Below are 21,082 nucleotides of genomic sequence, written 5' to 3'. Positions count from 1 at the left end.
CTCTTTCCCAGGAGAGCACCAAGGCAGAGACACCCTCCCCTCCCCCAGCCACAGAGCCTAGAGTTTTCACAACTGGAAGCCAAAACAACGGAAAACCTGTCTTCCAGCAAAAACCTGCACGTGTGTCTGCACAGCAGCAACCTTCCCGATGGCCGAAACGTGTCCAGTGCTAGGTAGATGAACAAAATAGGACCGATCCACACAGCGGGACCTTATACGGCCAGAGAGAGGAAGGAAGCATGAACACAGGCCATCGGGAGGACAAACCTTGAAAGCGTGAGGCTTAAGTGAAAAAAGCCAGACAGAAAGGCAGAGATACTGTCGGATCCACCTGCACGAGGAATCTAGAGCAGGAAGGTTCACACAGCCAGCAAAGCAGGACGGCGAGGGAACAGAGTCATTGCTCAATGTGTACCGAGTTTCGGTTTGGCAGACGGACGGTGGTGACGCTTGCACAACAGTGTGAACGTACTTACCAGCACCGAGCTGTACTTGGAAATGGTCGCAATGGTTCACTTTAGATGATGCATATGTAACCACAATAAAAAACATGAAAAATAAGAAGGGACGAAGGGCTAACACCTGCTACAACGCAGAGGAACCTGGAAAACAAACGGAAATGCTGAGCCAAAGCAGCCGGGGCACATAGGGTAGGATTCCCACTCCTGGGAAACATCCGGAACAGGCCGATCTAGAGGGACGGCAAGCACAGGAGAGGCTGCAGGGGGCAGGGGGACAGGGGAACGGGGAGTTTGTGTTCAATGGGCAAGGGGGATTCCTTTTGGGGGGATGCAAAGGTTCTAGAACCAGACAATGGTGATGGTTCCACGCCTGTCACAGAATCGTTCACTTTAAATGGTTAAAAATGGCCAATTTTACATGATGTGTAGTTTACCACAACTTCCAAGCCAGAGAAAAGAAATGGGGAAATGAGAGCTGCCCTCAGGAGCTCTCCCAAAGAAGGGGGCGTGGGGGGGAGCGGGGGAGTAGCGGCTCTGGGTACAAGTTGGGACACGCTGATCAGAGGTCTGGCCGGGTTCACATCCCAGCTCCACCACCGAAGACCTGGGTGACCCTGAGCAGGTGGCTTAACCTCTCTGTGAGAGTCCCGTTCTCCTCACCCATGAAACGGGGTGAGAAGGGCTGCTGGGGTGGGGGTGGGGTGCCAATCAGGCGTAGTTCACGTAAATCACGTGCCCCAAGCGGAGCAGCACGTGCACGGTAGCAGTGCTGACTCCAGGGGGACGCGGGGAAACCACGAGGGGACGATAATGTCCCTGAGGGCTTGGGGCACTGCCTGGCGGGCAGCGGGGCTTCAATAAATGCCAGCTGCTCCCAGACACAGTGCATCGGGGACTCGCCATTCCACCCCCTTCTTCCTCAGACGGATCACCTGGGTCCCTCGTTCAATCAGGATTCTGATTCGGGAGGTCCGGGGCGGGGGTGGGGCGAGAGTCTGCATCTCAATGAGCATCCAGGTGATGCCAGTGCTGCTGGGGCCTCAGAGCAACCTGGGGGGGGCAGGAACCGGGGAAAGCAGCCACCCGCTGTATTCGTCTCCTGGAGGTACTGTGAACAAAGCACCAGCAGCGGGGTGACTTAAAACAACAGAAAGTTCTCCCTGCCCACCCGGAGGCCAGAAATCCAAACTCACAGCGTGGACCGGGCTGGTTCCCGCTGAGGGCCATGGGGGACGATCCGTCCCGTGCCGCTCCTCTACCTTCTGGTGGCGTGCCTGGGCTTGTGGCTGCCTCACCCCAATCTCTGCCCCCAGTGTCGCACGGCGTCCTCAACGAGCCTGCCTTCCCGGGGTTGGCTTTTTATAAGGACACCAGTCACTCTGCATTAGCAGCCCACCCTGCTCCAGTGTGACCTCATCTTAACTAATCCTATCTGCAAACGCAAAGACCCTCTTACCAAATAAGCTCACCTTTTGTGGGACTAGAGGTTAGAACTTCCACAGATCTTTTCTGGGGGGAGAGGAGACGAGTCAACCCATAACACCCACCTTGGGACAAATGAGCCCAAGGAAGCCAGGTAGGAAGGGGACAGAGAGGCATCTTGCAGATGAGGAAGCCAGGAAGCAAGGTGAAGTGAATCGCCCCAGGCTCTGAGCAAAGAAGCATTTATGCAGGTAACGGCAGCTGGAATCAGGCCCCACCTCCCCTCTCTCTGGCTTCACGCCCCGGAGGGAAGCGGGTCTGCCCAAAGAAGGGTCGGGAAGGCTCGCTAAGTGCTAGCAGCTGCTCTGAGCGGCAGACTCTGCACCAGAACCCAAGTCCTTCATTTCAGCCTAGAGTTTCCAGGCTGCCGCACCTGTCAGCTGCCCCCCGCTGAGCCACAGACATTGGTGAAACCCCTCCCCCCAATACATCCACTAAGAGATGAGTCCGGGTCCACCTGACACACTGTGTGGCCACAGAACCTGGGAGCTGAGGCCAGAGACGCACCCAGACGCTGACCTCTGGACTCCACGCGGGGGATTCCAGGCACAGATGGACAAACGCACACAAGCCCGGGGCATCCGTACACCCCAGGTAGCAAGGAGGCTGTCACAGACCATGGAAGTCAGACAAAAGACTCGAAAACCGGCTGGAAGAGGCTCCTGCCCGGCCACCGGTGGGACCATCTGAGAAACAATCTGCAACTCATCTGATACTTACAAGCCCTTCGCTCACCTATGGGAGAAAAAAGAGGACGCGATCGTGTCTACAACACAGGAGAATGACCCCGATCGTGTCTACAACACAGGAGAATGAAGGGCAAGAATCTAACACACAATGTGCCCTGTCTCTGTAATGTACACCTGCCAATGACCAAAACGTCATTGGGGGGAGACTGTAGATCACTACAGTTCACACTGAGAGGACTCAGGGAGGGACAGAGCTGAGGACAAGCAGGCATCAGGAGCCCCCGGTGGAAGGACACCCCACCCCCCGCCCCTTGAAACTGGCGTCAAATCAACCACAGCGGAATCCCATCCAGCCTCCGGCTCCAACTACTAACGTGCAAGAAATCTAGGGGGCCAAGGAAAATACTGAAGGACAAACAAAATCCAGACTGGAGGAAGCTCTACAGACCATCAAAGCAATGGCAAAGGGTTAGAAAAGACAGAAGGAGACTGGGAAGGCTATGGGTTAAAAGGACCTAAGGAATCCGGCAACGTGGGAATGTTACTGGGCTGCGGTTCCAACAAATAAGTAAATAAAATTACGAGACAATCAAGAAACTTTGGACACTGGCTGGGTATTTCACAGTATTTGCGAATTATTATTTTTAAGTGAGAAATGCTACTGTGGTTCTGCTTTTAAAAATTACCTTTCTCGGGGCACTTGGGTGGCTCAGTCGGTTAAGCGTCTGACTCTTGATTTCAGCTCAGGTCACAATCTCGCAGTTCATGGGATCAAGCCCCACGTCAGGCTGTGCACTGACAGTGCAGAGCCTGCTTGGGATTCTCTCTCCCTCTTTCTCTGCCCCTCCCCTGCATGCACTCTGGCCCTCTCTCTCAAAATAAATAAACTCAAAAAAAAAAAGAAAAAGAAAAAGAAAATGTCCTTTAAAAAAATAAAAATGAGTTTTCTTTTAGAGAGAACATATCAAATTATGCTTGAAGTGACGTGATGTGATGTCTGGAGTTTGCTTCAAAATAACCAGGGGATAATTCAAAGAACTGGCCATGAGTTTATCATTCCTGAAGCTGAGTGATGGGTCCATGGGGTTCATGATTTTATTCTATGTGGTGTGTGTGTTTGGAACTCTCTATAATATATACATATATATATATATATATATATATATATATATATACACACACATAATTTTTTTTTAAGTAGGCAGGGAAGTAGATGACTGCCTTGCAAATTTCAGTTCTCCTATTTACTGTGTGACCTTAGACAAGTGACTCTACCTTCCTGGTCCAGCTTCCTCCACCGAAAAATGGTGATAATCATATCTACTTCATACCAGTGCCTGGAGCCCGGGGGGCACTCTGTGCCCACGCGCACGTCCGTTCCTTCTTTGGGCTGGGCTCTGTAAGTACCCAGCCTCTGAGATGTTCCCCAGTGATCCCAATCTCCTGGTGTTCACACTCTTGTATAGTCACCTCCCACAGTGAACCAGGGCTGGTCTGCATGACTGATAGATTATACTACAAATGACTGTATGTCACTTCTGAGATTGGTCACTTTCTCTTGCTCTCTTCCTCTCTCTCCCTGGGAGAGCCAGCTGTCTTCTGTTGTCAGCACCATGGAGAGGCCCACATGGCAAGGAGCTGAGGCGCCCAACCAACAGCCATGTGAAGGCGCCATCTTGGAAGTGGCTCCTCCAGCCCCAGTTGGGCCTTCAGATGACCTCAGCCTTGGCTAATCACTTGAGACCCAGAACCAGAACCACTCAGCTAAGCTGCTCCCACACTGCTGACCTTCACAGTGTGAGATAATAAATGTTTGCTGTCTGAACCCACTAAGTCTGACGTAATTTGTTATGCAGCAGGAGCTAACTGATACAGGCTCTAATGTTGAAGAGTTTTAACTGTAACCCACGTTATGTTTTGTCAGGTGGTTTCAAAGGGAGGAAGGACAAGGAGAGTCAGGTTCCTCTAAGAATCCAGGTGGTAAAATGAAGGGTCCCAGGCTTACTTGGAGAGAGGTGGGGGTAGGGGGATGAGGCCGTGGGGGCAGATGCTGTTACGCTCACCTCTTTTAAATGGGAGACCTAGAGTTATTAACCAAAGGAGAGAAAGGACTGATTTTCCAGAAGGCTGGAGTAGAAGCCAGCACAAAGGTATTTTAGAGCAGGTGGCAGGCACCTCAGAGAGGTCGAACAAGGTAAGAAATCTGTATTGTTATTTGTTTTTACCCTGGATCTGAGTGGGGTGCTTTCTTTGGGCACTGAAAATAGAAAGCAGAATTCACCTAACTCACCCATGTATGTGCTTTTATTTCTCAAGAGCTACTAGATTTTGCCAGAAAGGGCAGCATTTGAAGGCATCAAATGTTAGCTATTGTGTGAGGTTGGGTCTCTTGCCTGAATCTTGGAAGCTTCAGCTGCCTCATCCACAAAATGGAGAGAATCCGGTCTTTCCTTCCATTTTGGCCATTTTTTAAAAAAAATTTTTTTTTAAATTTTTTAACGTTTTATTTATTTTTGAGAGAGGGAGAGACAGAGCATGGACAGGGGAGGGTCAGAGAGAGGGGGACACAGAATCTGAAACAGGCTCCAGGCTCTGAGCTGTCAGCACAGAGCCCGACGTGGGGCTCGAACTCACGGACCGCAAGATCGTGACCTGAGCCGAAGTCGGCCGCTCAACCGACTGAGCCACCCAGGCGCCCCTAAAAAAATTTTTTTTTATTGTTTTTATTTATTTTTGAGACAGAGAGAGACAGAGCATGAGCAGGGGATGGCGAGAGAGAGAGGGAGAAACAGAATCCGAAGCAGGCTCCAGGCCCTGAGCTGTCAGCACAGAGCCCGACGCGGGGCTCAAACGCACGGACTGTGAGATCATGACCTGAGCCGAAGTCGGACGCCCAACCGACTGAGCCACCCAGGCGCCCCCATTTTGGCCATTTTAACGTTTCTGCAATCAGGACGTACGCACGAATGGACGCAATCATTAACGTGGTATTCATTTCTTGCCCCACACCCCCAACAGCTATAACTGAACGTGCATCTTACAACAGCACCTTGGAAACAAAGGCCGTGGGTGGTAGGACCCAACTTGTAGGTTATTTAATGGGAGAACAGAAATCATATTAATTCATATTAATGAACTTAACTGTCAATTCATTCAGCAGATACCAAATCACCAGCACGGCCCGTGGGAGCCCTGTTAAACTGGGTTCTTTAGAATTTGTGTGACATTTCAAAACATACCTGTTCTTTCTGGCAACAAAAGAATTTGCCACATGCAGACAGACCGGTTTCTGCATCCAGATTTGGAACCGGTTCCTCTCTAAGGAACCCTGGGTTCTTTGGTGAAGAGAACCAAAGACCATTCTGGGGGCTGGGGTGCAGCTCAGAGGTGGGGGAGGGCAAAAAAATGCCATTTCTGGGCCACCTATTCAATAGTGACAGAGCTTGAGAGGTGCCTGGGTGGCTCGGTCGGTTAAGCATCTGCCCCTCGATTTTGGCTCAGGTCACAATCTCACAGCTCGTGAGCTCAAGCCCCACATGGGACTCTGTGCTGATAGTGCAGAGCCTGCTTGGGATTCTGTCTCCCCTTCTCTCCGGTCTCTCTGTCGTCTGTCTCTCCCTCCCTCTGCCCTTCTCTTCTGCTCGCACGCGTGCTCTCTCTCTAAAATAAAAAATTAAAAAAAGGAAGGCTAGGAATATTCCAGAATAACTAAATGCAGTGGGTAATCCTGGGTTGGTATGCATACACACCTACACACACACACACACACACACACACACACACACACACAAAGTATTAACTGCTGGTAAACCCAGGTCAAGGGCATGTGTTAGTTCTCTGTACTGTTCTTGCTTTCTGATAAGTTTGAATTTATTTCAAAGTAGAAAGGTTTTTAAGTCCTTTTCAGGATGTTGATTCAAAATATTTTCTTTAAAAAATTTTTTTCATGTTTATTTATTTTGAGAGTAAGAGAGAGAGAGAGACAGAGCACAAGCAGGGGAGGGGCAGAGAGGGAGGGCGAGAATCCCAAGCAGGCTCTGCACTGTCAGCCTGACGTGGGGCTTGATTTCACAAACTGTGAGCTCACAACCTGAACCAAAATTAAGAGCCAGTCGCTTAACCGACTGAGCCACCCAGGTGCCCCCAAAATATTATTTTCTATCAACGTATGCTGTTGCTGTGTTTTATGATTTCTTCATCTGGGGCCCACAAACCATCACATCGAGAGCAGTTAAGTTTCGTCACTGCTGCGCATGTGTATGTATGCAGGTGTTTGTGGGTCAATTTGGTGCCCAAACAATGACTAATGCTACAATGAAAACTGTAGTTTAAGTTGTCCAAGGACATGGAATTAAACTTGCAATCAACATACAAATGTTTTGAACTGATCTTCAAAATTGTTTAAGAAATAAGTAATTTTTAGAGGCGCCAGGGTGGCTCAGCGATTAAGCATCCGACTTCGGCTCAGGTCATGATCTCACAGTCCATGAGTTCGAGCCCCACGTCGGGCTCTGTGCGGACAGGTCGGAGCCTGGAGCCTGCTTCGGATTCTGTGTCTGCCTCGCTCTCTGCCCCTCCCCCGCTCACGCTCCGTCTCTCTCCCTCTCTCAAAAATGAATAAACATAAAAAAATGTATAAATAAACAAGTAAATAAATAGGTAAAATCAAACTCATTTAAAATACTTTCCTGGCCTAAGAGAGTATGTCAGAAGGTTGGAATCAGTACCCCTGACTATTCCTCTGCAATTTCGATTGTAAAGTACTTTAAAATCCAGGGCAGAGAGTCATATGTATTGCAACGCAGGAAGAAGGTCAGGATCTGCTACCACGAGCTGTGGCTGCATCTGAGTCACCCTGAAAGTACCTTGCTCCTGTAATGAGTGAGGAGTGACTAGGCCGCCCCGGGACACCGAAGGCTGAGCCCCGGTGTGAGAGGATTTCCTCAGGGCCACGGAAGGGCCAGCCCCAGAGCTGGCCCATCACATTCTCACCCAGACCTACTGAGTTGGTCTCTACTAAGGAAATTCACGAGCACCACCTGGCAAAATTGAGGGCTAAGCTTGGTATCTGTACCCACCCTCCCGTGCCGAAGACAGTGGGCACACTCCCTATCATCCACAAAGGGACAACCGAGAAAAATCTCCCGAGGGGCCTGGGACACAGAAAAGCTTTGCTGCCGGAGGTTTCCACACCCATATCCACAGGGACTGAGTCGGCATCTTCAGGGATGGGGCCTGAGGACCCGAAGTCTTGTCCCTTCTTTGAGGTCCCCGGAGATGCTGATGAAGTTGGGACCCCGAGACTCCAAGACCTGCATCTAAGCTCCCCACCCCACCGCTTCCAACCATGTCTCTCTGACCTTGGACTCCCACCCCTGGAGCTGAAAGAATCTGCACAAAGGTCCATCTGAGCCAAGTCCCCAAGTGTGTGCCTGGAGTTCAGCCAGTCCAGGCCACCAGCAACTTCCACTCTGGCCCCTTCACCAGCCTCTTAACACATCTCGCTGCTTCCACCCTTGCCCTATGGCCACATGCCAGTCACAGGCAACTTTCTCAAGCGTCGGTCAGATCACACCATCCCCTCCCTGCTCAAATCTCTACAAAGATCGCCCATCAGACGCAGATGAAATTCCAAATTCGCCACTGGGCTCTTCAAAGCCTCACATGTCCATCCCCCTAATCAATCTCCAACTGTCTCTCCCTCTCACTCCTCACTTCCTACATTGCTGGCTTTCCCTTCCTGGGACTATCCCTCTCTAAAGTTTCTTTGTTTAATAGATACTTGCTTAGATGGTCACTGCCTTCTCCTTAGTTAAAATGTCAGTTCCGTGAGGACCAGAACCAGGCCTGTCTGGTTTTCTCTGTGACCCCCAGCACAGTGTTCAGCACACAGAGGCTCTAGAAAGTTTCTGTTGATTTAACGAACAAATGAAGTGCGCGCAAGAATAAACCAGTGGTTCTCGAAAGGGAAGTCATTTTGCTCCTTTTGCAAAAGCAATAAATATCTGGAGACATTTTCGGTTGCCACAACTCGGGGACCGCTACGATCCAGTGGGGTAGTGGCCAAGAAACGCTGCTACGGTGCACAAGACAGTCCTCTCAACAAAGAATGTCAGGCCCTGGGAGCAGCCGGGTGGCTCAGTCGGTTCAGCGTCTGATTCTTGGTTTCGGCTCCGGTCATGATCTCACGGCTCAGGTTCAAGCCCTGCATCAGGCTCTGCGCTGACCTTGCGGAGCCTGCTTGGGATTCTCTCTCCCCGCTCCCCCCCTCTGTCTCTCGTTCTCTGCCCCTCCCCCACTCACACGGTCTCTGTCTGTCTCAAAATAAGTAACTAAACTTAAAAAAATAAAAAAAGAACGTCTGGCCCCACACGTCAGTAGCATCAGCCCAGAATAAATGAATGAGTGAATTAAATCCTATGGGTCCACACGATTAGCCTCCTGTCCAATATCAAACATCAGAACCTGACCACCATCCCCAGTGCCCTCCCTGATTGTGTGGGCCACACTTGAGCAAAAATCTCCTTCTGGTGATTTTATTGTTGGCGGGTCTTATGCAATCGATTTCATGTTAGCAAGAAATGTAAGTAAGGGGAAGTTAGGCTGCTGTTGATACAGGAGTTAATTTCAAAATATGAATTCTGTGCTCTAATCAAAGAGAACCGAAATTTGTCCAGTTCCCTGATTCTGCAGGCTGTTTTCCTTGGTAATCATGGACCTTCCTTAAAATTAAACCCTCAGCTCTTGGTGGGACCTGCTTACGTGTTGTATTTCTAGATGTTTAAAATAGATTTCAGGGTGGGGGGAGGGGCAGCACGACCTCCCCAAGGTCACTGGGGACAGGGGTCCAGGGGAGGGGTCCTCAATTACTGAGGCGAACACTTTCTGGGATAACAACAAAGAAAAACCGAAATTCTTCTCCTCCTTTCTGTGTTGGAGCATGGGGTGTGTGTGTATGTATGTGTGTGTGTGTGTGTACGCGCACGTGTGTGTGTGTGTGTGTGTGTGTGTGGCAATTAGAGATGCACCTGTGTTGATTTCAGAGCATTGCAGGTGGCCACCAAGGCTCTGTCTGTGGTCACATGCCCACCCCACCAGCTTCCCTTGGGTCAATGTCAAACGTAGAGGGGTTGGGAATGCTCTGACTCCCCTCAAATGCAAATTTAACTTATCCAAATCCAAATCCAAACCCTAGAGGGAGGGAGGGAGGGAGAATAACCCAATCAGGGTTCTCAACAGGGGTAATTTTGCCCCTAGGAGACATCTGGCCACTCTGGAGACTTTCCTGGCTGTCACTTGGGGATAGGGTGCAATGCTACTGTTGCTAAAATCGTACAATGCACAAGACAACCCCCACAAGGCAGAATTATCGATCCCAAATAGCAATTAGTGCTGACGTCAAGAAAACCCGCTCTGAACACCGGAAGCAATGCAGCACTCCCACGGACACAGGGGACAATGTAACGTATTCCCCCCCACACGGAAGCCCTACAAGTGCTGTTCCCATGGTTCATCCCCAAGTGTCCCTCCCTGCGTGAGCATCTGGCCCCCTCAGCAGGGTGTGGTGCAAGATTCAGACTCTAGGGCTCAAATCTGCAGCCTCCTAGCAGCGCGCCCCTGAGCAACTCCCTCCAGTCTGTCAATTGCCTTCGCCCTGGAAGCACTAAAAACCATCGTATCCATTTCACGGGTTCGCGATACAGATTAAATGAATCGTAATTGCTGGGTCGGTGTTTGTTATTACTATTACTTTTCATTCCCTCTAACTTCCCCTCAGAAACAGCCAACAATTCCATCGGTGGCTCATTTGGATGAGCAGGCTTTATATCCCGCCCAGGAACACAAAGCGACAGCGGAGAGGCTTCCTGAGAGGCAGAACATTATTCTGCTTGACGGACTGGTCAGGGATTTGTGGGGGTAGTTTTGACTCCTTGTGATTTTTGCCTGAGGGCCTGGCCCCCGCTAACATGTGACTCCCTGGGGCATCTGGGACCACGGGACAGCATCCTCCTCAACTCGAGACCCTGGGCCGGGTGAGGACCAGCCATGCAACACCGACTGAACCCCGCCAACAAACCAGCCCTGACAATTAGGACCAAAATCAGATGTAAGAACTCTGTCCGCGGCAAGAGGAAACCATCCTACTCAGGGGGATCCGCGGGACCCCATGGCCTTTGGGTCTACGCGCATTGTGTAAAGACGGTGCCTTGAAAGTATAGACATAACTTTCAACAGGAGACAGTCTCCTGCTCCAGGGACAGCCGCAGTGTGATGTCCTGTTCCACCTGAGGACACGCCCCCACCCTGGCCCTGCCCACAGCAGCAGGACACAGAAGTCACCAGAAGGCGGATAACAGGCACCATTTATGAAAGCCACACAAGGCGCCAGGGGTCCCACTCAGCTGGCTATATACGTCTGTCGCCTCACCTAGTCCCCTTTACGCAACCCTACGATAGAGCCAACATGATCCCCCTGGACAGACGAGAAGATGGGGATCTAGGAGGTGCTCTGACTTGGTCAAGGTCACTGCGAGTACAGGGTTACCATCAGGTCTTCCTGGGAATGTCCTGGGTCTCCCAGGGCAGTGTTATTTGCCCGCTGGTAGCGTGGAATTGCCTGTGGGTTGGAGGAAAGGACCTAACAGGCAGGCCTGGACTTCAGTGAACCCTGGCTGGAGATCGGTGGACACAAGATTCAAACCTGGGTCTGTCTGATCTCGAGTCTGGGCTCTTCCCCGAGGCGGCTGGAAGCCCAGAAGACTCAATCAAAGCGGGTCTGTAACACAGCGTGGCTAAAACAGAGAGTCTGCTGTAGGGCTCAGCAATCTCCCTCCTAGGTTTACGCCCTAGAGAGGTGAAAAACAAATGTCCACAGAAACACTTGTACACGAATGTTCACAGCAGCACTTTTCGTAAGAACCAAAGAGCAGAGGGGCGCCTGGGTGGCTCATATGGTTAAGCGTCCGGCTTTGGCTCAGGTCATGATCTCAAGGTTTGTGATCTCAGCCCCGCGTCGGGCTCTGTGCTGACAGCTCAGAGCCTGGAGCCTGCTTTGGATTCTGTGTCTCCCTCTCTCTGCCCCTCCCCAGCTTGCACTCTCTCTCAAAAATAAATAAACATTAAAAAAATTTTTTTTAAAGACCTAAAGAGCAGAAATAATGCAAATGTCCATCAACTTACAAACGGAAAAACAGCATGTGCTTTAGCCATACGATGAAATATTATTCAGCCATAAAAAGGAACGAAGAAATGTGCAAACATGGTCAAACCCGGAAAACATGACACTTAGCAAAAGAAGAAAGACAAAAGGCCACAGACTAGGTGATTCCATTTCTATGAGACGTCCAGAGCTGGCAAATTTGTAGGGGCAGAATGTAGATGGATGGTCGCCAGGGGCTGGGCGGGGGGAGACGTGGGGAAAGTAAGTGCTGAATGGGTACAGGGTTCCTGTCTGGGGAGATGAAAAAGTTCTGGAACCAGTCAGTGGAGACGGCTGCACAACCTTGTGAATATACTGAAAACCACACTGAGGTGTATTCTTTACAAGGGTAGTCTATGCGCTCAGTCGGTTAAGCATCTGACTTGATTTCGGCTCAGGTCACGATCACACGATTCGTGACTTCGAATCTAGCATCGGGCTCTGCACTGACGGTGTGAAGCCTCCTTGGAATTCTGTCTCCCTCTCTCTCTCTGCCCCCTCCCCACTTGCTCTCTATCTGTCTCTCAAAATAAATTAAAAAACATAAACTTTAAAAGCTGGTTTATGATATGTGAGTTATATTCCAATTTAAAACACACACAACACAATAGGACACCAAAAGCAACAATAACGGAAGTAAAAATAGACAAAGGGAACTACGTCCAACTAAAAAACTTTTGTGCATCAAAGGACACAATCAACAGAGTGGAAAGACAACCTATGGAATGGGAGAGAATATCTGCAAATCACATATCTCATAAGGGATTAACATACACAGTATATAAAGAAGTCCTACAACTCAACGGCAAAAACTCCACCCGATTAAAAAATGAGCAAAGAGAGGCATCTGACTTTGGCTCAGGTCACGATCTCCCGGTTCATGAGTTCAAGCCCCACGTCCAGGTCTGTGCTGACAGCTCGGAGCCTGGAACCTGCTTCAGATTCTGTGTCTCCCTCTCTCTCTGCTCCTCCCCCACTCATGCTCTGTCTCTCTCCATCTCTCAAAAATGAATAACATTAAGAACAATTTTTAAAAAGACATGAACAAAGGACTTGGATGTACATTTCTCGAAGGAAGACATACAAATAGCCAACAGGCGCAGTAGAAGATTCTCATCAACAATCACCAACGAAATGTCAATCGACACCCCATGAGACACCCCACATCCATCGGGATGGCTACTATGAAAAAAAAAAACCCAGAAAATAACAAGTGCTGGTGAAGATGTGGAGAAATTGGTCCTGCCCATCGCTGGCAGAAGTGCCAAATGATACAAGTGTTATGGAAAATGGTACGGAAGTTCCCCAAAAAATTACACACAGAATTTCCTCAGGACACAGCAGTTCCACAGCTGGGTATGCACTGAGAGCAGGGTCTGGAAGATATATGTGTGTATCCACGTTCCTGGAGGTACTATTCGCAAGAGCTAAACCCAAGAAGCAAGCCAGGGTCCACCGACAGAAAAACGGAAGGACTCAGTGTGGTATATCACTGCTCAGCCTTTAAAAAGGAAGGAAATTCTGACACCTGCTAAAATATGGACGTACCTCAAGGACATTTATGTTAAGTGAAACGAGCCAGGCACAGATTCTATATGATTCCACTTACACGAAGTATCTGAAGTTGTCACATTCAGAGGGACTGAAAGAAGAAAGCTGGTTGCCAAGGACTGGGGCGGGGGAAAGGGGGAGGTGTTTAATGGGTACTGAGCTTCAGATCTGCAAGAAAGTTCTGGAGGGGTGCTGCACAACAGCACAAATATATTTAATGCTACTGAATGGTAGGCTTAAAAGTCGTTAAAACTGGTAACTTTCAGGTTGTGGGGTTTTTCCACAATTAAAAAAAAGGAAAGAAAGAAAGCGAGAGAGAGGGGGAAAGGAAAGGAAAGGAAAGGAAAGGAAAGGAAAGGAAAGGAAAGGAAAGGAAAGGAGGAAGGAAGGAAGAAAAGGGAGAAAGAAAGAAAGAAAGAAAGAAAGAAAGAAAGAAAGAAAGAAAGAAAGGAAAGGAAAGAAAAGGAAGAAAGAAAGAAAGAAAGAAAGAAAAGAGAAAGAAAGAAAGAAAAGAAAAGGGAGAAAGAAAGAAAGAAAGAAAGAAAGAAAGAAAGAAAGAAAAGGGAGGAAGAAAGAAAGAGGAAAAGGAAGCCAGTGAGGAACACACACACACACACACACACACACACACACACACACACTCAGAGAACTTGGCTAACAGTTCCTCTACCTGCCCAGGTGTGCTGTGGGATCGCATCCTCCCCCGATACTGCCAGGTGCCCCCCCCCAAGACCCCCTTCCACAACACTGCACCTCGATGACCTAGAACTGGGGACAGGAAGGGGAGGAACAGGTCTGGTCTCTACCCCATGGCTCAGCACCTGATATCCAGCAGATGTTGGCTAATTATTTGCTCAACAAAGTGTATAAAATCCACACGGTGAGGTCAAGCTGGTACAATTATACCCATTTTACAGACAGGTTAAGGAGGCTCAGCGAAACAAGGTGACCTTTCCAAAACCACAAAGACAGCGAGCAGTAAAAGCAGTGGCCCCAATATCCCAGACTCCTGCTATAGGGCCCCTTCCGTCACGTCACCTCCCTTCAAAGTCAACCTGGCATCCATTTCAACAGGACATTCCCAAGTGATCCTTGCCCTGTACCAGTGCCTCTTAACTTCTTTGGATCATGGGCTCATTTGGCAATCTAATAAAAGTCTCAACCCTTTTCCTAAAGCAACACATAGGAAACTTAGACACTAGTTTTCAGAGGGTTCCTGGACCCCGTGAAACCCCTCCATTGACCACATTTAGAACCCCCTTTCTGCCCTGCTATCCAGGAGCTCATTTATCCTCAAGAATTTCCAGCCATCTCCATATTCTTGATCATCAGAGTCAAGGAGAGATGCTATTTTAAATTCACGTTCCCAGGCCCGTGCCCTGTGGATCCGGTTAAGTACGTGCAGAGCTGGGCCCAGAAACCTGCATGAGGCACACCAGAGGATTCTGGGATTGGTGGCTCTGAGACACATTTGGGTTCGTGAGCTGTGGCCCCCCTGACCTCTGAATGCTGCCCAGATGATCCCTCCAGCTCCTAGCTTCTCTACCCCAGCTGCCCACGAGACCCGGCTAGTAGACATTCCAGTACAATCCAACAAGGACTTCCTGAACCCAACATCCGTGACCCCAGAAGTGTTCCTTTGCAGGGATCACTAGGCCAGAAACCCGGGCATCGCCCTTTACTGTCCCTGTCCCCACCCTACATCTTGACCATCACCAAGGCTGGCTGATTCTACTGCCTATGTGCCTCTGGGCACCCCCACTGCCCTCCATCACCCCTGCCAGCACCGCGGTCCAAGCTTCTGCTCCGTTTCCACCTTCCTCTACCGTCCATCCTCCGTCCCGCAACTCCGATCCTGTCACCTCCCGGAGGAAAGCTCTACAGTGGTGACCAAACTCTAGAACTGCACTATCCAATATGGTAGCTGCATGTGGTTAATGAAATTTAAACACAATTAGGGGCGCCTGGCTGGCTCAGCTGGTGGAGCATGGAATTCTTGATCTCAGGGTTGTGAGTTCGAGCCCCATGTTGGGTGTAGAGATTACTTAAAACGATACAATCTTTACGGGCACCGGGGCAGCTCAGTGGGTGGAGTGTGACTCTTGATTTCGATTCAGGTCATGATCTCACGGCTTGGGAGTTCCAGCCCCATGTGACGCTCTGGCGCTGATGGTGCCGATCCTGCTTGGGATTCTCTCTGCCTCCCTCTCTCTCTACCTGTGCTCACGCTCTCTCTCAAAATAAATTAATAAATAAAATAATAAAATCTTTAAAAAATAAACAAAGTAAGATCAAATGTCCAAAGTTCCGCCCAAAGTTCGCACTAGCCACATACCAAACGGTCAAGAGCCACAGGGTGGCTGGTGGCTACCATATTGGACAGCACAGATACAGCACATTCCCATCCCCAGAGAAAGTTCTAGTGGACAGCAGAGCTCTACAAATGTGCTTACGAGCCTTTCGGGGTCTGGCCGCATCCTCTGCTCAGACCCCTCCCGGCGTCCTTGGTCTTGAGTCACAGTGAACCACTGTCAACTCCTTAAACTCATGCTCTCACCTCCAAACCAGCGCGTGTCATACCCTTCCTGCCTTCCCTGCTTGGCTAACTCCTCCCCACCCTTCAGGTCTCAGCTGCCGCCGCTCCCCTAACCAGGACAACTGCTCACGCTCTTGCCCACCATGGCATTTAAACACTGAGACACAACAGCCACGGGAACACCTACGCCCATTACCCCCTCACCAGCGATTGTCAGCTAGGGGCAAGTCTGCCCCCAGGGGGACACCTGCCAGTGTCTAGATTCATTACTGGTAAGATAATACTGGCATCCGGTGGGTAGAGGCCAGGAACACTGCTAGTATCCTACAATGCACAGGACAACCCCTACAACAAAGAATCATCCAGCCCAAGATGTCGGCCATGTTGGGGTTGACCATCCCTGCTCCAGACCGGACAACTCCATAAAGGAAGGGAGCGTGTCCTGTATGTATGTAGTCCCAGCCACCAGCCCAGAGTGGGCCATACAATGAGTACGGATGCTCTACAAGATTTTCTCCCAGGATTCCAGTTCCCTTACAGTGTCTTTCCTGAAAGACAATTAGTCACGGGTCATTATGGCAGGCTGAAGAATGCCCCTCCCCAAATACCCAGGTCCTAATCCCTGGAACCTGTGGATGTCACTTGACGTGGCAAAAGGGACTCTGCTTGTGTGATTAAGTGAAGGATCTTGAGATGGAGGGCTTATCCTCAATAATCCGGACGGGCCCCAAATGCATTCACAAGCAACCCTAGCGGAGGAAGACAGGGACGTTTGACACAGAAAAGGCAGCGTGAAACGGAGCGGAGAGAGATTCAGAGATGGTACGGTGCTGGCCTAGCACCCACCGGAAGCTGCAAAAGGCAAGGGCCAGATTTTCCCCGACAGCCTCCGGCGGGGTATGGTCCTGCCGACGCCTTTTTTTGGCCTAGTGACACAGATTTTGGACCTCCGGCCTACAGAAGCGTGAGAGAATAAATTTCTGCTCTTTTTAAGCCAACAAGTTTATAGTAATTTGTCGTCGTAGCCCAGTGCAGTCATATTCCAATTTGGGCTTCAGTAGATTTGGATCGAGAACTGAAAAGGAACGGCAGGTAGGCACCAGGCCCCCACCCCGCTGACTCGGAGGGCTGGAAGGAGAGATGGGAGTAAGGGTAGCTGAGCCATGGGCGTTTCTAGATGTGGCAGCTGCCCGGGTCATCGGCAACCATGTCTGTGGGTCATTCCTCACACCCTAGTCCTGCCACCTTCTGGGAAGATCTCTGGTAGGCAAGTGACTCAACCCAGGATACTATGTTAGTCTGCCTGGTGCTGACGCAGGGGTAAGAATAAAAAGTTAAGCCCCTGTCCCGCTCTCCAGCCTGCTGCCAACCCCTCTCCTTTCCCCACCACCCTCAGACACAGGGGCCTTTCTCCAACCTTCCAACACAGCCCCAGGGCCTTTGCACCTGCTGTTCTTCTGCTTGGAACAGTCTTCCTCCAGAGTCTCCCATGGCTGGCTTCTCAGCATTCAGGTCACAGTTCAAATGTCACCTCCCCAGAGAGGCCCTTCCTGACTGCGCGGCCTTCCCTCATCACCTGCTGAGTTTCTTCCCAAATCTTCTCATACTCTGTCATTATCTCATGACCATCTTCATATGCCTGTTCACTGTTACTCCCCCAGCACCCCAGACTTCAGGCCCCAGGAGGGTAGGGACCTTGTCTGACCTGCCCAGGGTATGTCCCTAGTCCTATGCCTGGCACACACTAGGTGCTCAACACATTCTGAATGAATGAATGAATGAATGGGTGCGTGAGTCAACGTAATTAAGTGAATTTGCAGCTTTGGGTGATGCTTGCCAAAGCCGGGTCCCTAACATACCTAATCTTGGCTTTCCGAAAGGCCAGCTCCTCTTCGTTGCTGAAGTCCAGGGACACGTCCTCAGTATCGTCCACCAGGGCCTGGGGGACACCAAACAGAGGTGGCAGGCAGGCAGGCGGTGCACATCCCCACCCCACCCCCTCGCCGGCAGGGCCCCTCCCCCGCGGCTGCAATCCCAGGCCTTCCACCCTCCTGGGTCCAGGAGGACCACTTGGGGTCCGGCCCAGGCCCAGGCCCGGGCCTGCGCATCCCTCCTCCTCGCTTCCCCCAGCGCTCCCGCAGGCTCCGCCTGTCATCTCCCCCACCCTCCTGCCCCCGGCCTCCCCGCGGCCCTACCTGCTTCATCCTCTCCCCAGAGCCCACCTGGAGCCCACGGCCCAGGCTCAAGGACTCCGCCTCTCGCTGCCTTCGGCCCGGTGGGGAGCGGCGGGGGGAGCTTGCGCTCCGCGGTGCTGCCTCGGTGCAGGTCGCGGGTGGAGGCGGGGCGCGCGGGGCCCAGAGCGCAGCCGCGGGCTGGGGGAGGTGGGCTCGGCCGACCGGGCGGGGGCGAGGCTGGCGAGGGTCCGGGGGCGGGGCTGGCGAGGGTCCGGGGGCGGGGCGGGGCGGGGGTCCGGGGGCGGGGCGGGGCGGGGGTCCGGGGGCGGGGCTCACTGCGGATGGCGCCTAGGAGAGAAAGAGCTGTCGCCCAAAGTGGAGGGAAGGAGGACCGAGCAGCCGCCTGGAGGGGACGATTCGGGCTCAGAGGCGCATTTGGGGACCACGAACTGATTCTGGGAGGCACAGAGCGGGTGGGCCAGTGAATGAGGCGGAGGTCCCATAACTGTCATATGGGCTAGCGAACTAGCGAATCGTGAACGAATGCCAGTGATGCGCAGCCTCATTCGGCGTCTGGAGAAGGCCAATGTTTCCCAAACGTCTCTGATCCCAAGAATTCTGCCCCCCCACCCCCACCCCCTGGGCCCTTATGAAAAGCAGATTTCCAGGCCCAACCCTGGAGATTGGGAAGGCCTGGAATGCAGACCCTGGAACCTGTCTTTCAACAGGTGAATCTGCTGCAACCAACAACCACTGTTGCGCACAGTGAGATCTTCACTCATCCGGGGGCCAGACACACTGAGCACAAAATAAGTATTATTAGCAGTGATGGCAGTGATTCCGGATGTTAAGGCCTCCCCAGGTTATCTCCCAGGAAGGAAGGCTGGCCGCCTGAGTCTTTCCTGGCCCAGGACAAGGGCCCTCCCCCTCTCCTGACTCCACTAGTCCCCAGCTGCCTGGGGTGGGACACTCAGGGGAGGGCAGGTGGAGGTGAGAAGCCGTTGCGAAACATTTAGGGGCTTTTCCTCCGACTCTGAGAGTCACCAGCTGTTGCTATCTGTTAAGTTGGGGCTCAGAGAGTCCCCATGGGGGTGAGAAGGTAGGAAACCCCCCTTGGAAATCCCATTTGGGGACAAACTGTCATTCTTGGCGATCTGGTTAGGGGGGTGCCTTGAGAAATAGCTGTGCCTCTGCCACGTGAAAGTCACCCCACAAATACAAGGTCGTGCCACTCTGCCCCTTCCTGACCTGTCCACATCGGGGCACGAGCTGAGGGTGCAGATACCAGGGCCAGACCTGGGGGCTCAGCATTTGATCCCCAGGAAGAAACGCTCTCCCAGCTGGCCCTCGGCAGGGTCAGCCAGTAGAATTTGAGGGGCAGACAGGGAACACCTGGGTTCTGCAGGGAATTAAGTCATCATTGACTTTGAAATCAGCTGCAATGGATTTACCTGGGTCTCCTGGTTCAAAGGCAGATTCCCGGGCCCCACTCCAGGCCTTCTGAATCTCCAGGGCCAGGGCCTGGGCATCTGCCTTTCGTATGGGCTCTCAGAATCTCTGAGAGCAGAGACTTTGGGGAAACACAGACCTTCTCCCTTCGCACTGTTACCGCTGAATATGGCCACTGGGATCCTGACAATTGTCACCTTCTGCCGGTCCAGGCTCAGGAGGGCGTGGAGTGCAGTTTCAAAGAGCGGCCTCGTCTCTGATCCCTGGCCCTGGGGCCAGACCAACCTCAAGGAAAGAGCCTCCAGGCTCAGGCGCCCACTGGCCTCTGAATGGTCCTTGGAGGTCAACACCTGGAGTTGGGCAGGCCAGACTGGGAACACGGCTCCACCATTTCCTGTCTGGATGGTCTCGGGCAGGGGACTTCACCTCTCTGGCCTCAGTCTCCACACCTGTAAAATGGGGCCACACCTTCCCTCTGCCCCGTCATCACAGATGATGCAAGACCTGGAGAAAGCACATGGACAATGTCCTCCTCAGAGCTGGGGCTCAGGAAACAGCGGCTCTGGTGACGGCCACTCGTGGTCATCAGCAGAGGGGCCTGGGGCAGCACATAGGAAGTGAGCCCCGTATCAGAATCACTCCTTCCACTGAGACACGTCTGTCTTAATGGGAGTACAGGAACTGCACACCCAGCTTGGTGGCCCTTTCCCAAACACCTACTGTGGGCCCCGGGGCAAATGGCCCCGGGGACAGAGGACTGAGCACCATCCTCTCCCCCGGATGGGCCCCCAAAAGCCCTGGCTCAGAAAGCAGCAGCTTGTGTGTGAACTGACATGACTTAACTCCGGAGCCTAGAGCCCAACCAGGGAGGTGGGTGCGGTGGTGGGGGGAGGGGGGTCGGCCTGGCTGGAATGTTCTGATCCTTACCCTGCGGGAGACAGACAGCTGGCACAGAGGCTTGGTGGGGGTCACACCTGGGGCTGGAAAAGCCTGTCCCCCACATCGGGCAGGGCAAAAGCTGCAGCCTCCAAGGCCTATCATCCCTAGGCCTGCATTGCCATGGGTGGTACTCGTTAAGACCCACCCTGATAGTGGCCCTGTCATTCCTCCTCAGTGGGGCTGAGGATCTCCCAAGTAAAAAAAAAGGGAGCCCGTGGGATGCCCGTGTGGATCAGCTGGCTGGGCGTCCGACTCTTGATCTCAGCCCAGGTCCTGATCTCAGGGTTTCGGCTTCGAGCTCCGTATCGGGATCCACGCTGTGTGAAACCTACTTAAAAATAGTAATAATAAGAGAGCTCAGCGAAATGGAACCTGAGGGCAACAACAAGCCCACTTTTTAACATTTTTAATGTGTACTTATTTTTGAGAGAGAGAGAGAGAGAGAGCACGAGCTCGAGCTCGAGTGGGGAGGGGCAGAGAGACACTGAGAGGGAGACACAGAACTTCACATTTTCAGCTCACGAGCATCAGCATGTGTGGCGAACAAGCGCTGATGCCGAGGAAAGAGCAGGTGCAAAGGCCCTAAGCAGGGAAAGACCCGG

General features: G+C 51.8%; 2 protein-coding genes across 3 annotated transcripts in view; one reads left to right on the top strand and one right to left on the bottom strand.

Annotated features, from left to right (window-relative positions):
• Positions 1-4,457, top strand: part of NUBP1 (nucleotide binding protein 1) — a 35,331-nt gene extending 30,874 nt beyond the window's left edge. Inside the window, exon 12 of one of the 2 annotated variants that reach the window (XR_006212351.1) lies at positions 4,225-4,457. The gene's annotated coding sequence lies outside the window, so the exon portion shown is untranslated. Of the gene's footprint in view, positions 1-4,218 lie in introns of both variants that reach the window. The other variant, XR_006212350.1, reaches the window with a different exon arrangement.
• Positions 1-18,191, bottom strand: part of TVP23A (trans-golgi network vesicle protein 23 homolog A) — a 28,024-nt gene extending 9,833 nt beyond the window's left edge. Inside the window, exons 1-2 of the mRNA XM_042971340.1 lie at positions 18,114-18,191; positions 17,778-17,857 (exon numbers count right to left, since the gene is read on the bottom strand). Of these exons, the coding sequence (XP_042827274.1) occupies positions 17,778-17,857; positions 18,114-18,122 (89 nt within the window). The 5' untranslated portion in view covers positions 18,123-18,191. The remainder of the gene's footprint in view (positions 1-17,777; positions 17,858-18,113) is intronic.
• Positions 18,192-21,082: the final 2,891 nt, after the last annotated feature.

The sequence above is a fragment of the Panthera tigris genome, chromosome E3 (genome assembly GCF_018350195.1).
Source record: "Panthera tigris isolate Pti1 chromosome E3, P.tigris_Pti1_mat1.1, whole genome shotgun sequence".
Lineage (NCBI taxonomy): Eukaryota > Metazoa > Chordata > Mammalia > Carnivora > Felidae > Panthera > Panthera tigris.
Note: the sequence above shows the minus strand (reverse complement) of the source record. Positions and strands in the feature narration are given on the sequence as shown.